This window comes from Malus domestica, chromosome 13 (genome assembly GCF_042453785.1).
Source record: "Malus domestica chromosome 13, GDT2T_hap1".
Classification (NCBI taxonomy): domain Eukaryota; kingdom Viridiplantae; phylum Streptophyta; class Magnoliopsida; order Rosales; family Rosaceae; genus Malus; species Malus domestica.
Window position 1 is genome coordinate 3,440,897 of NC_091673.1, and position 10,897 is coordinate 3,451,793.

General features: G+C 38.2%; 3 protein-coding genes across 4 annotated transcripts; 1 reads left to right on the forward strand and 2 right to left on the reverse strand.

Moving 5' to 3' along the window:
• Positions 1–260: 260 nt before the first annotated feature.
• On the reverse strand, positions 261–1,430 carry LOC103414427 (uncharacterized). The gene has a single exon (XM_008352810.2). The coding sequence runs from the start codon at positions 1,428–1,430 to the stop codon at positions 261–263; it is 1,170 nt and encodes a 389-aa protein (XP_008351032.2).
• Positions 1,431–5,612: 4,182 nt separating this feature from the next.
• Positions 5,613–8,056, forward strand: LOC103414428 (uncharacterized). Its single transcript, XM_029091838.2, has 8 exons — positions 5,613–6,051; positions 6,558–6,638; positions 6,729–6,788; positions 7,051–7,094; positions 7,217–7,259; positions 7,372–7,443; positions 7,542–7,643; positions 7,719–8,056. The coding sequence occupies exons 1-8, from the start codon at positions 5,695–5,697 to the stop codon at positions 7,836–7,838; spliced, it is 879 nt and encodes a 292-aa protein (XP_028947671.1). The 5' UTR covers positions 5,613–5,694; the 3' UTR covers positions 7,839–8,056.
• LOC114820684 (choline/ethanolaminephosphotransferase 2-like) lies at positions 7,920–9,741 on the reverse strand. Of its 2 annotated transcripts, XM_070810585.1 has the most exons (6): positions 9,560–9,741; positions 9,363–9,426; positions 9,003–9,031; positions 8,836–8,894; positions 8,263–8,293; positions 7,920–8,155 (listed from the first exon to the last, which is right to left on the reverse strand). In XM_070810585.1, the coding sequence occupies exons 1-6, from the start codon at positions 9,595–9,597 to the stop codon at positions 8,038–8,040; spliced, it is 339 nt and encodes a 112-aa protein (XP_070666686.1). In that variant the 5' UTR covers positions 9,598–9,741; the 3' UTR covers positions 7,920–8,037. The 2 variants fall into 2 exon arrangements, 1 of the variants encoding a protein (XP_070666686.1); XR_003768120.2 differs by lacking the exons at positions 9,003–9,031; positions 9,363–9,426; positions 9,560–9,741 and having other exon boundaries at positions 8,842–8,927.
• Between the last annotated feature and the right edge of the window lie 1,156 nt (positions 9,742–10,897).

A 10,897-nucleotide genomic window follows, 5' to 3' on the forward strand; every position in this document is an offset into this window, starting at 1 on the left:
TTATTTTTATGTTCTGCAAATGCAAAGAACAAGGATAAAGCGTACGCATTGTCATGTTCGACTGGCCTAACCTATTTCTGCAATGTCTCATTTAGTATCAGCTACATCCTTTTAACATTTACCAACATCAACATAAATACAAAGAGGAAAATATTGGAAGGAGGCAGTAAATGTGTAACTAGTGACTAACTACAAATGAGGACTTGGAGGAAAAAAAAGACAGAACAAACATTACTTCTGTAAGCGCAGAAAAAACACAGTTAAGTTTTGAACATTAAATCTTCATCCTTCTTCCTACTACTTCCCCAGCTTGGAATTGGATGATGCCTGAAAATCCACCTCCAACCCTTCAAACTTTTGCTCCCCCTCTTTATCCCTCTCTCATTCACTGTCAATCTACATGAACCACCGTGTCTGAAAATACCAAACGAACCCCCATCGCATTCATCCCCCACAAACTCACTCCTTCTCATGCCCCCAAAAACAGTCTCTCCATCTGCAATGCTCCCCACCCTCAAACCCGAAAACTCCGGCTTTGAATCCGCCGCGAAATCGAGCTTCAAATCGATAAACCTCGATTCATCCATGCCGAAATCACTCTCTTTCAGCGAAAAAACGCGTTTCGTTGCACTGCTAAACCCTACAACATCTTCTTTCTTCTCACCATCAAAACCGCTTTTTCTCGGCTCTGCCTCACTAAATCCACTCCTTCTCCCTTCACTAAATCCACTCTTTCTTCCCTCACTAAACCCACTCTTTCTCCCCTCACTAAATCCGCTCTTTCTCCCGGAATCCAAAACCATTCCGGCAGTTGTAACGCTAGAGCTTCTCGCAGCAGAAATGGAGCTCCGGGCACCGGAAACCATCAAATGCTCGCCGCCATCCTCCGATCCGAAGAGGGCCCCGCCTCTGAAACTGCACAGAGACCTTGATCTCGAAACTCCCATGTGATCAACCAGCCACATCTCACTTTTCTCATCAAACCCACCAACACTCTTATTCCCACCATCTTTTTCCGATCGTTTCTTCCGAAAAAACCTCCCAAATCTCCAAAAATTACTTTTCTTGATCTCGACACAACTGCTGCTGCTTCGCCGGAGCACCACCACGTCCTCTTTCTCTTGGGTTTTGCTGGGTTTTTGTAAAGGCTCCTGCTTTTCGTTCTCGATCAGAAACGAGACTCTACCGACGCTGCCGACCTCCACAGTGGAGTTGCGGTTAGACGAGACGGCGGAGCAGGAGCAGGAGGAGAGGCGCTGCTCGCCGCAGTCGGAGCAAGCCAGCTGGAGCAGACGATCTTTCAGACAGAATGCGCATATCCCGACAGAAGACGAATTGGGGTGCCTTCGACACGGCATTTCAGACGAAGAGTAGTACTCCATGTCGATATTGTCGCGAGCTGCTTCTACAGCTTTGCCCCTCTCTTTCATGGCTTCTCCACCGCTTCAAAGAAGATAAATAAAGCTTCGACCTCTGAGAAGATAAAGCTTAAAAAAAAGGGTATGTGAGAAAAAAAAAAAAATTGATGTGATTTTGAAGAAAGATCGAATGCCAGCTCCAACAAGCGTTGCGGGACTTGAATTTGAAAGAATGGTGAGAAGGGTATTTTTTTGGGGGGGAAATTCAAGAAAATCAAGAGTGGCTGTGAGATTTCTGGAGTGACTGAATGGGAAATTGAATTGAAATGAATTGATGGATGGGAGGAGGAGGAGGCGTCAACTTTACGTTTTGCTTTCCAGAAAAACAGTGGGAGGGAAGAAAAGGAGTGATGCGAGAAAGCACTAAAGCCTCCTGCAGGCATTATTGTGTAGGGAAGTGAATGTTACAGCAAACTCGAGTAAAATCAGTGAAGTTATTTTTTCATAAATTTTTACTGTTATTGCGTGCATTTGTTAATTACGACAGATTTTTCAATATGTTCATAATAAATGATGATATGTCATATGTTATTAAGTAGATGAAAGTTTTTTTTCATATATTTCTCTATTTGTATAATATCGGGAGCTAGCTCGAATTCCAAAAATAAAATATTTCATGACCTCAGTTAGAAAGTTATCTATCTCACCTTGAGTTTCGACCTTGCGCATTCAACCCTTGAATAAGGCCTCAAGAAGGGCTGGGCATAGATGTGTATATATTTGGGATCAATACATGGTATATGTATAATATATGTTTCAGACATGCTGATCAATCTTTGATTAATTGCAGGTTAGGTCATCTCTAATCGAAGGATTCAAAGAACCAGAGAGCTGAAAATAGTCAAAAAACCGTCTCGAACCTAGGGTTAGGCCAAATGACTCGTGAGCCTCACAAAACAAAAAAAGACCAAAGGGCCAACTTGTTGGCCCAATCCAGCCAGACAGTCTCGGGTCGGGCTGGATTTTGAATGCAACGGTAACTAGCTGACGTTATACTGACATCAGCCAGCCGTTATATTTCAATTTTTTTTTACAATTTTAAAAAAAAATTAAAAATTCTATTTTTTTTCCATAACTTCATAAGCCATTAAGCAACATTAAATTACATTAAGTCACATGAAACAACATTAAAAATATTAAACAACATTAAATAATATTATACAACATAAAAAAACATTTAACAACATGAATTTAAATTATTGTAGTTTTTAAATTTAATTTGTAGTTTTTAAATTTAATTTGTTGTAGTTTTTAAATTTAATTTGTTGTAGTTTTTAAATTTAAATAATAAATTATGTTTGGCCTTTGGTTGGAATGATTTTTGTCACAGGGTTATGTTTGGTTTATGACCCTCTAGCCTCTCAGTTGGAGATGGTAAGAAATATGACCCTACAATGTTCATTAAAATATTAATTTCTTAGAGAACTATAAGGCTAAAAAGAGTCATTTGACCCTCATTCGGTTATAGATGATCTTAATTACCATCAGTGCTTTACCGGACCCACCAAAGCCACTGTTCCCTACACGACATAGATATACAGCCATGCTTCGCACTGCAAGTAAAGTTATTAGATCATAAGTCTAGATCCATCAAGCTTTACATCTGTTTTGTCAACTTTTTTTCTCTCAAGATTTTCATACCCCTCTCCTTTTTATTGGTGCAAGATTATTTGGTTTTCAATTAATTGATAAATTGTATTAGAGGATAGTGTCACATACCCCACGTTTATAGCGTTTATGCTTGCTCATTGCATTGATGCATTGTCTAGGTTTACTGACTTATGCTGGGTTTTTTGTTTATTATACTGACTCACTTACAAATTGCAGGGAGATGATTTTAACATACTCATCCTTGTTTTAATAATTAAATTAAATAAGTCAAACAATCAGACCACTTAGTACCGTAGTCTAGTATTATTCATTTTCATTTGTAAGTGAGAGGTCTTAGTTTCGATTCTCACCAAATGTAAATTTGAATTACATTATTGTTGGTTCATTGTAAGACTAAGCACACTCCTTCCCTCATAAATAACCTCGTTTTAAAAAAAGTCAAATGATCAGATTGAATAAATTAAATGAAAATAACGGCTAAAAATAAATTTAAAATGTATGAGATTGTGCCTGGTTAGCCCTCAAAGTCGCAAAGCTAAAACATTGATGATGATGACGACCACGATGGTTGCATCTGTCACATTGTGTGTTTAAAAAAAAAAATAACTTGTATGATACGAATTTGTTGTCAATGTAATATTCCGAGGTTAATAAAATAACTCTGGTTCTCAAGAATTTCTAGCTCCCTCATCTGGTTCTTCAACGTCTCCAAACCCTAGTTGTGGGCTGGGTCTGTGGCAACCTCTTTCCCCATCCTTCCTCTTCCTATGGTATGTCTCCTTACCTTCTATTGGGTGGCGCTTCCTTACCCCCTACTGGATGGTGCTTGTCCTGAGCGATGTCTCACTATGTTGAGCGTTGTCTCACCGTTGATTTCTTGTTTCGTTTTCCTCTTATTTTCTCAAATCTCCTCGCCCTCCCTCATTTGAGGAAAGGGGTTGCCATCGTCTCTTTATGTTTGTGTTGTTAGATCACAAACATTAAGATCAAAACTTGGTAGATCACCAACATAAATAGCTCTATGTATTGAGATTCGAGAGAGACTTGGTTAAGGTTGTCTTACTATGACAACTCTCAGATCAAACAGAACTAATATGTGATTGAATAATACGAAAATATAAAAATCTTATACTTTTATGAGAATTGTCTTGTGTGAGATTGTCAACAGCCCACCTAGCATAAATAGAAAAACTTATTTATGCTTAATTAGTGCCGCTTGCACGACAGATTATCGCAAGCACGAATCTAATTATGGAGAGGTTCAATAAAGTTGGTTAAGCTTCAATCTCCATCTGATTAACTGATCGAAAATGATTTGACATGGAACATGACTTAGCAACAAATCCCTCCCTTTTAGTCCCACCTAAATTTGAAGCACACAAGAAAAAAAAAAAAAAAAAAAAAAGGAAACAACAAATGTAAACAAATTCATTCGGTCAAATTGCTTGTTTTACTTTTGTTGAACTTAATCCTACACTTGAGTTAAAGAAAAATATACATGCTACTAAGATGTCAAAATAGACCCATATTCTAAACTAATAATGTGAAGTTAAACTTCAATCATACAATATCACGTAATTATTATTTTTTCGTTAAAAATAGAACCAGTTGACAGTTTCATTATGGAAATTCATTCTTTCGAAGGTCGAAAAGACTCATAAAGGCATCTCAGCCGCTCCCTATTCACATCTCGATTGATTGAATGTAGTTGCTACCCTTTCTAACCAAAACCAATAGCAGAACGAAAATGGAGGTGGAAATAATAGCAAAGATGGCACGCCCAAGGCATGCAGATCCCCGTGCAACGATTGGGACACAAACAATTATTTACCAAAATAATGTTTTGTTTAATTTAATTTAGTAAAACATCATGATGTTTTCCATTCTTCTGCTGCCTTGATTAATAATTTTGTTGTGCTGCAAATTAATGATGTTTTTAAATGTTTTGGGGATCATAAGATTGCTTTTGTTTTGAATATGCTTATCATATCATTAGGTACAAACTTTACCTGCGGATTTTTTCTATAAACATGCTTCTTGTCTGACATGCACTTTCTTTGTCATGTGCTTTTGCCTAAGCTTTTCCTAATAATTCAATGCTTAGCTTCAACGGTTGTGACTTGAAACCAAAATATAAAAATCCCAAATTCGTTTAAGGATTTTTGTTTGGAACTACTTTTAAATGACTGCAAGCGTTTTTGTGAAAATATTTTTGAAAACAATCTTTAGTAAAAATGCAAGTAAGTGTTTTGAAACCAGAAACATTTTCTCTATAAAGAATTTCAATCATTTTAAAAATATTTCCAACTTTTGCCCTAAGACTACATATCTAATTCATCAAGAATCCATTATAAAGATAAATGTCCAAAAAATTATTATTATTATTTTTATAAAATCTCTTTAAATTATTAAATCAGTGCAATAAGGTAATGAGTGCATTGATCAAATCATTGGGTGCGCCACGCTCTCAGAACCCTTAAAATAAAAATAAAAAACTCACACCAAACCGGACCATCGGCATTTTTGGTACAAAGGCCCACCCCAGTCATTATAACAACATTAAACCAGGCCCAACACTTTGACTGCCCATTAAGCCCAATCTAAATCTCCTCTCCCGCTCTCAAATTTCTTCACTTTCTCTGAGCTCTCTCAGTCGGTGACCTCCATGATTCCTCTGCAAATCCACCACCTCACCCCACGTTTCCTCATTTCCCAAACTACCCCTCTCCACTCCGCTCTCTCCCCCACCTCTCAAGCTGTCAAATTTTCCCTCAAACCCTACCCCTTTTCGTTTTCCCCAATTTTGCTATCCAACCCCACCTGCAAATTTCTGAAAGCCGCAGGGAGCCAAACGTCGTCGCTTTCTAGAAATGAGGAAGAAAGCGCTGGAATCTCAACCGGGCTCGAAGACTTGTCGGCGGACGGCGTCGTTTATAAGAAGACATTAGCGTTGGTGGAGTGCTCCATGTTTGCTGCGCTCACTGGCTTGGTGTACTTCCTCAGCAATTCTCTCGCAATTGAGGTTTGTTAGGTTGAATTGAAATTGGGTTTTTGATAGTTCAGAGAAGAACCCAAGTTAACAGTTTTAATTTTGTAATGTATGATGCTTTTGTTAATGTTCTTGCTTATAAAGTAGCTTGCTTTACATATTTTGTTGGGATTTTTTTTCTTCTTAATTTTCAATTTTAACAGTATAGACACTTAGTTTTGCTGTTAGGATACTTCGCTTCAATCTTTGACTGTGTGCAGAGATATACAAAAACAAGTTTTGAACAATCCGATAGCTATTTTGGTTCTAACTTATAAGTCCTCAAGTTAATTTTTCTATTTTTTTGTTCCTGGTATGAATTTGATGTTTATAACTAGTGTACTCATGTCGGGTTTTGTATGAACTTTGCTGTGATTATCTGTGACGCTTTGCCTGCTAGTGGAGGAAGACCTAAAGGATAAGAACCTAAGAGGCATAGGGCTAGAGAGAGGTTATGCATTCTAGTATAGGTTATCTCAATAATGTTTGTTGTAGTGCAGAATTATTTTGGCTGCTTCTTCTCGCTGCCGATAGTGATCACCTCAATGAGATGGGGCATCGCCACTGGAAGAAAAACTATGGTTTGTGACCATCCATGACCTGCCATGTTTGAAGTGGTTTGGTGTAGTGTTTTGTGTTACATAATTGCAATGGTTTTCTGATCTTGCTAGGTTGCAACAACTATGCTGTTGTTAATCCTGTCTGGTCCGGTGAAAGCCTTAACCTATCTGGTGAGCATGCTGTCTGTCAAGTTGTTCTTGTTATTGTGAATTAGTATGTATAGCAATTTTCTAATTCTTCATGTTCGAACAAGTTGCATCATAGTATTTCATAATCTCTCCTTGCATAAAATAGCTGAGATATTGTCATAATTCTCAAACCATTCCAGATTAGTTGATCCATTCCAATTGATCAAGGTGGCCTGGTTTCACCTAAAATTTGGTGAATATCGAATGTTTGCACTTAACCATGCTAATTGATTATCTTGTGCAGCTTAAGCATGGTTTAGTTGGTTTCACAATGGGAAGTTTATGGAGGTATGAAGTGATTCAAATTAGTTTAAGCAGTGGCTAAGGATTACCTTTTTGACATCATAGTTTTATGGTGAGTCTACGTCGTGCTGCTTGGCAATTTTAACTTTTATTTTTTATCTTCTCAGGTCGGGAGCAAACTGGAGTCTTTCTATTTTCTTGTGCACAATTGTAGTGTTTCCTCCCTTGTGCACCGAATTCATGAAATCTATTGCAAGCAGTGGTTGTCTCTTAACCAGTTAAAAAGCTTTTACTGATGGTAACGGTTTTATTATATGTGCAGGTTCGATCACTGGGTCTTGTAGGGTATGTCCTGATATCGTCGTTCTTGATAAGTGAAAACATACTTGCTTTGGTAATTTACTATCCTTTTAAACCATCCTTTGATATTTGCTTTATGCAGTACCAGTATTTGAGTTAAATGGTTTTGTTCGTGGATCGGTTTGCTTGCAGATCACTATAAACATTCATGCTTCTCTAACATACATATTCACTGCATCGGGCATCTATACAGTCCCGTCAATGAAAGCAATTTATGTCTTATTTGGTACTCTGGTATATCTCTCTCTGCCTCTCTCACGCACACACTATCTTATATACTGAAGTATTAAGGCTTCATAGTTGTAACAGGTATTGATTAATTGCGGATCCTTCGTGTTCTTGCTACACCTATTATATTCGGTGTTCCTTATGAGGCTTGGGATGAAAGCATCATTAAGATTGCCAAGATGGCTGGAGAGGGCTATATAATTTGACTTCCCAGAGATTGAATAATTAACAACTCCATATTACCACATGTTATAGGTCGGGGGAAAAAACCAAAACCGCAACCGCAACCACAACGGTGGTTTCATTTCTTTAAGTGAGACCATGGCGAAGATTCAGTATCATGTATCATCACATTATTCATCATTGTTCATGACTACGTTCCTGTCATGTATACATAAAGCTACGTTTTGTATCGAAAACAGGCAAATGTCGATATCCCCTGTTTGCATTTTGTATCGACAAGAAACCTCCCTTGAGCTGCACCATTCTCGACTTTGCAAGCGCGTCTGAAACGAAAACTGAAAAACGCATAGAGAACTCAGGAAACGGATGCAATGTGAATATTTCTAAATTTCTTGTCGTGTCGTGTAGGAGAAAGAATGAGCACATAATATCCTGTTCTCACCTAAAACAAAAGGTTGTGATCTCATGAACGACTGATGTTGCAAAGTGAAGATAGAGTCGTTGCGTTAAGAAAAGGAGAAAATTCAGCCAAAAGACATGATATCGGCTAATGAAATTCGTAAGTAGACACTATATCCATAAAAATAGTAGCGTGTCATGTATTTCCAATACACGGACCTAAGATCTAGTTTGGGAGTGAGGTGCTTAAAAAAAAAGCACCCATGAAAAAAAGCTGTGAGAGTTTTAGGTGTTTGGTAAACTGAAAAAAAAAAGGCTTATTTTGGAAGCTGCTGTGAGAATAAGCTGAAATCAAAGGAAAAAACTGAAGCTGCTATTTGCAGCTTTGGAAAACTGGCTTTTTTTCAAAGCACATGGAGCTACAGTGCTTTTTTAATGAAAAGACTCACTATTAGACTGCTTTTTTTTCCAAAAACACTTTTACAAAAAAGTTTACTAAACACTTTGCTGATTTATTTCACAGCCGCTTATTCTCACAGCACAGCCGCTTATTCTCACAGCAGCTTTTTTTCAAAGCACAGCAATACCAAACCAGCCCAGTAACATATTACTGTACCTGTACCTGTAAATGCACAGTAACCAAGAAGAACCAAGCTCTCATCGACCCAAGGAACTCTGCAAACACAGGAAGTTCAATACATGAGAAACGTCAAGACCATCAACAACACAAGAATAACATTTCCACTTGAAAGAGCTCGCAACGTAATATCAAATGCAACATACCCGTCGTTCAATGGAAGATACAACAGTGACTGCACAGATTAAAAAATAAGGAAAACTAATGAAAAGGGCTTGAAAATTTTGAGTTTTAATGATAAGAACAAAATAAAGGGTAAAGTGAATAGTACCATGATTGACTTTTTAGTGTAAAAATATGGTTTTTCGTTAAAGTGAACAGTACCAGGTGCTTTTCGTTAAAGTTCTTAAAAAATATTGGACCTAGTAATCTAATGTGGTCTTGAATTACAAAACAGAGCTTTCCTTCAACAACAATGGTAAAGCTGAGAAGAAACAACATGAAACACCCATTAAGCCAATCAAGTGTCTAGAATTAGAATAACATCAGAAAGATGGAAGCAATACCATTGCCAGGGCCAATAGCGTACTTGCTTTCCTTGCTTGAACAACCTTATGAAGGTTGGACACACTGCACGCATGCATAAACCAACATAAGGAAAAGTGTCGAATGGCCTTCAACGTACTAAAAGTTTACACATGAACTCTGAGCCTCTAACACATGAATATGCCAAGAGTAGTATGGATAACAATGAATTACAAACTTGAATGTGAGCGTTGGGAGAACAGCAAAAGCTATCATTAGAACCAACACAGCTTTGTATGTTGTGATTTCTGAAGTAAAAACAAGGAATTAAATTTCAGACCAACTGCGATGGCGAAGCAGCCAAAGAAATAGTCATCCACAATAAATATAACCACGGTAATCAGAGCGCATAAATGTCAAGGAGACATTGAGCTCAATATAGATAGGTACTGCAAAATAAATGCAGAAAACATAGCATGCAGTCATGTCTCGCAAAATGTAGATTCCTACATGTGTTTGATGTAAATATCATTTGTACGGCATCAACTAAATTAGGCCCGGGCTTACTATTAAGAACGGGGACCCAACTCAGGAAAGGAAAAGACTTTCCAAGTTGTAAAGCCCACCAGAAACTGAAAATGTAAAGAGAGAAAATAAGAGTTCTTAGAGTAATGGTTTACAAGTAACTTCAAGCTGTGCATACAAGTAAAGAGTATCGTAAGGGATCGTCGATTCAATGTTTTACCAAGTAGCGTATCGTAAGGGATTTAGGTTCAAACGATCACCCTATGTTATGCAATTACCAAAACTGAACTCAAGGCATCTAATTTAACCTAAGAGTAGCATCAACAGTCCATTGGCCACTCGCTGCCGTGGGTGGCGGTCAGCCGTCCCGATTCGCCGGAAAATTCAACTATTTCCAAAAATTACCAAAATTTACAGGAATGAAGATCTCAATGAGTAGAGTAAGTTTCATACATGTGACCAAGGCCAATTTGGCCGAGAAACACCTCAATTTTACATAAATCTGTCGGAAACCCTAAAGAGAGTGTGCTTCGATTCGGCCTCCATGCTCACTCTGATGCCTCCACAAGTGTTTGGGCTTTGTTCCTGAGGTTAAGGGGAGTCTATGGGTGGTGTAATTGGTTGGGTTAACTTCAATTTTTACGGATTATCATCATACACCCACACGGCCCCCGTCGGTTTTTCCTTCGAAATACCACCAAATTCTTCTAATTTTTGGGATGAAAATGGAAGGGAGAGGGTTAGGGTAGTATTTCCAGGTAGTGATTCAACACAATTCACCGGGAATTGGCCGGAAAATGCACGGATTTGGCCTTGATACTCAGCCAGGTCGCACGGGTCAAGGAGGAGACCCAATTTCTCCCTCCTTCTCACCTTCCCTCCTTTCCCTCCTTTCTCTTCCTTTCTCTTCTCTTTGGTTGGTCAGTCCCCTCTCTTCCTCTCCTCTAATTGGGCAGCAGCCCTCATTTCTGCTCTCTCTCATTCCCCCCCTTTTTCTTTCTCTTATTCCTCCCCCAATTCTTACAAAAATTACTCTTAAAATAATGTAATG

Bases quoted from the DNA above. Each gene is read 5' to 3' on its own strand.
- LOC103414427 (XM_008352810.2), bottom strand. From the start codon at position 1,430: ATGAAAGAGAGGGGCAAAGCTGTAGAAGCAGCTCGCGACAATATCGAC.
- LOC103414428 (XM_029091838.2), top strand. From the start codon at position 5,695: ATGATTCCTCTGCAAATCCACCACCTCACCCCACGTTTCCTCATTTCC. The intron at 6,789-7,050 runs GTGAGCATGCTG...TATCTTGTGCAG, and splicing joins TGAAAGCCTTAACCTATCTG to CTTAAGCATGGTTTAGTTGG. The intron at 7,444-7,541 runs GTAATTTACTAT...GTTTGCTTGCAG, and splicing joins GTGAAAACATACTTGCTTTG to ATCACTATAAACATTCATGC.
- LOC114820684 (XM_070810585.1), bottom strand. From the start codon at position 9,597: ATGATAGCTTTTGCTGTTCTCCCAACGCTCACATTCAA. The intron at 9,427-9,559 runs GTTTGTAATTCA...GCATGCGTGCAG, and splicing joins CTCCCAACGCTCACATTCAA to TGTGTCCAACCTTCATAAGG. The intron at 9,032-9,362 runs GTATTGCTTCCA...TAATCTGTGCAG, and splicing joins CGCTATTGGCCCTGGCAATG to TCACTGTTGTATCTTCCATT.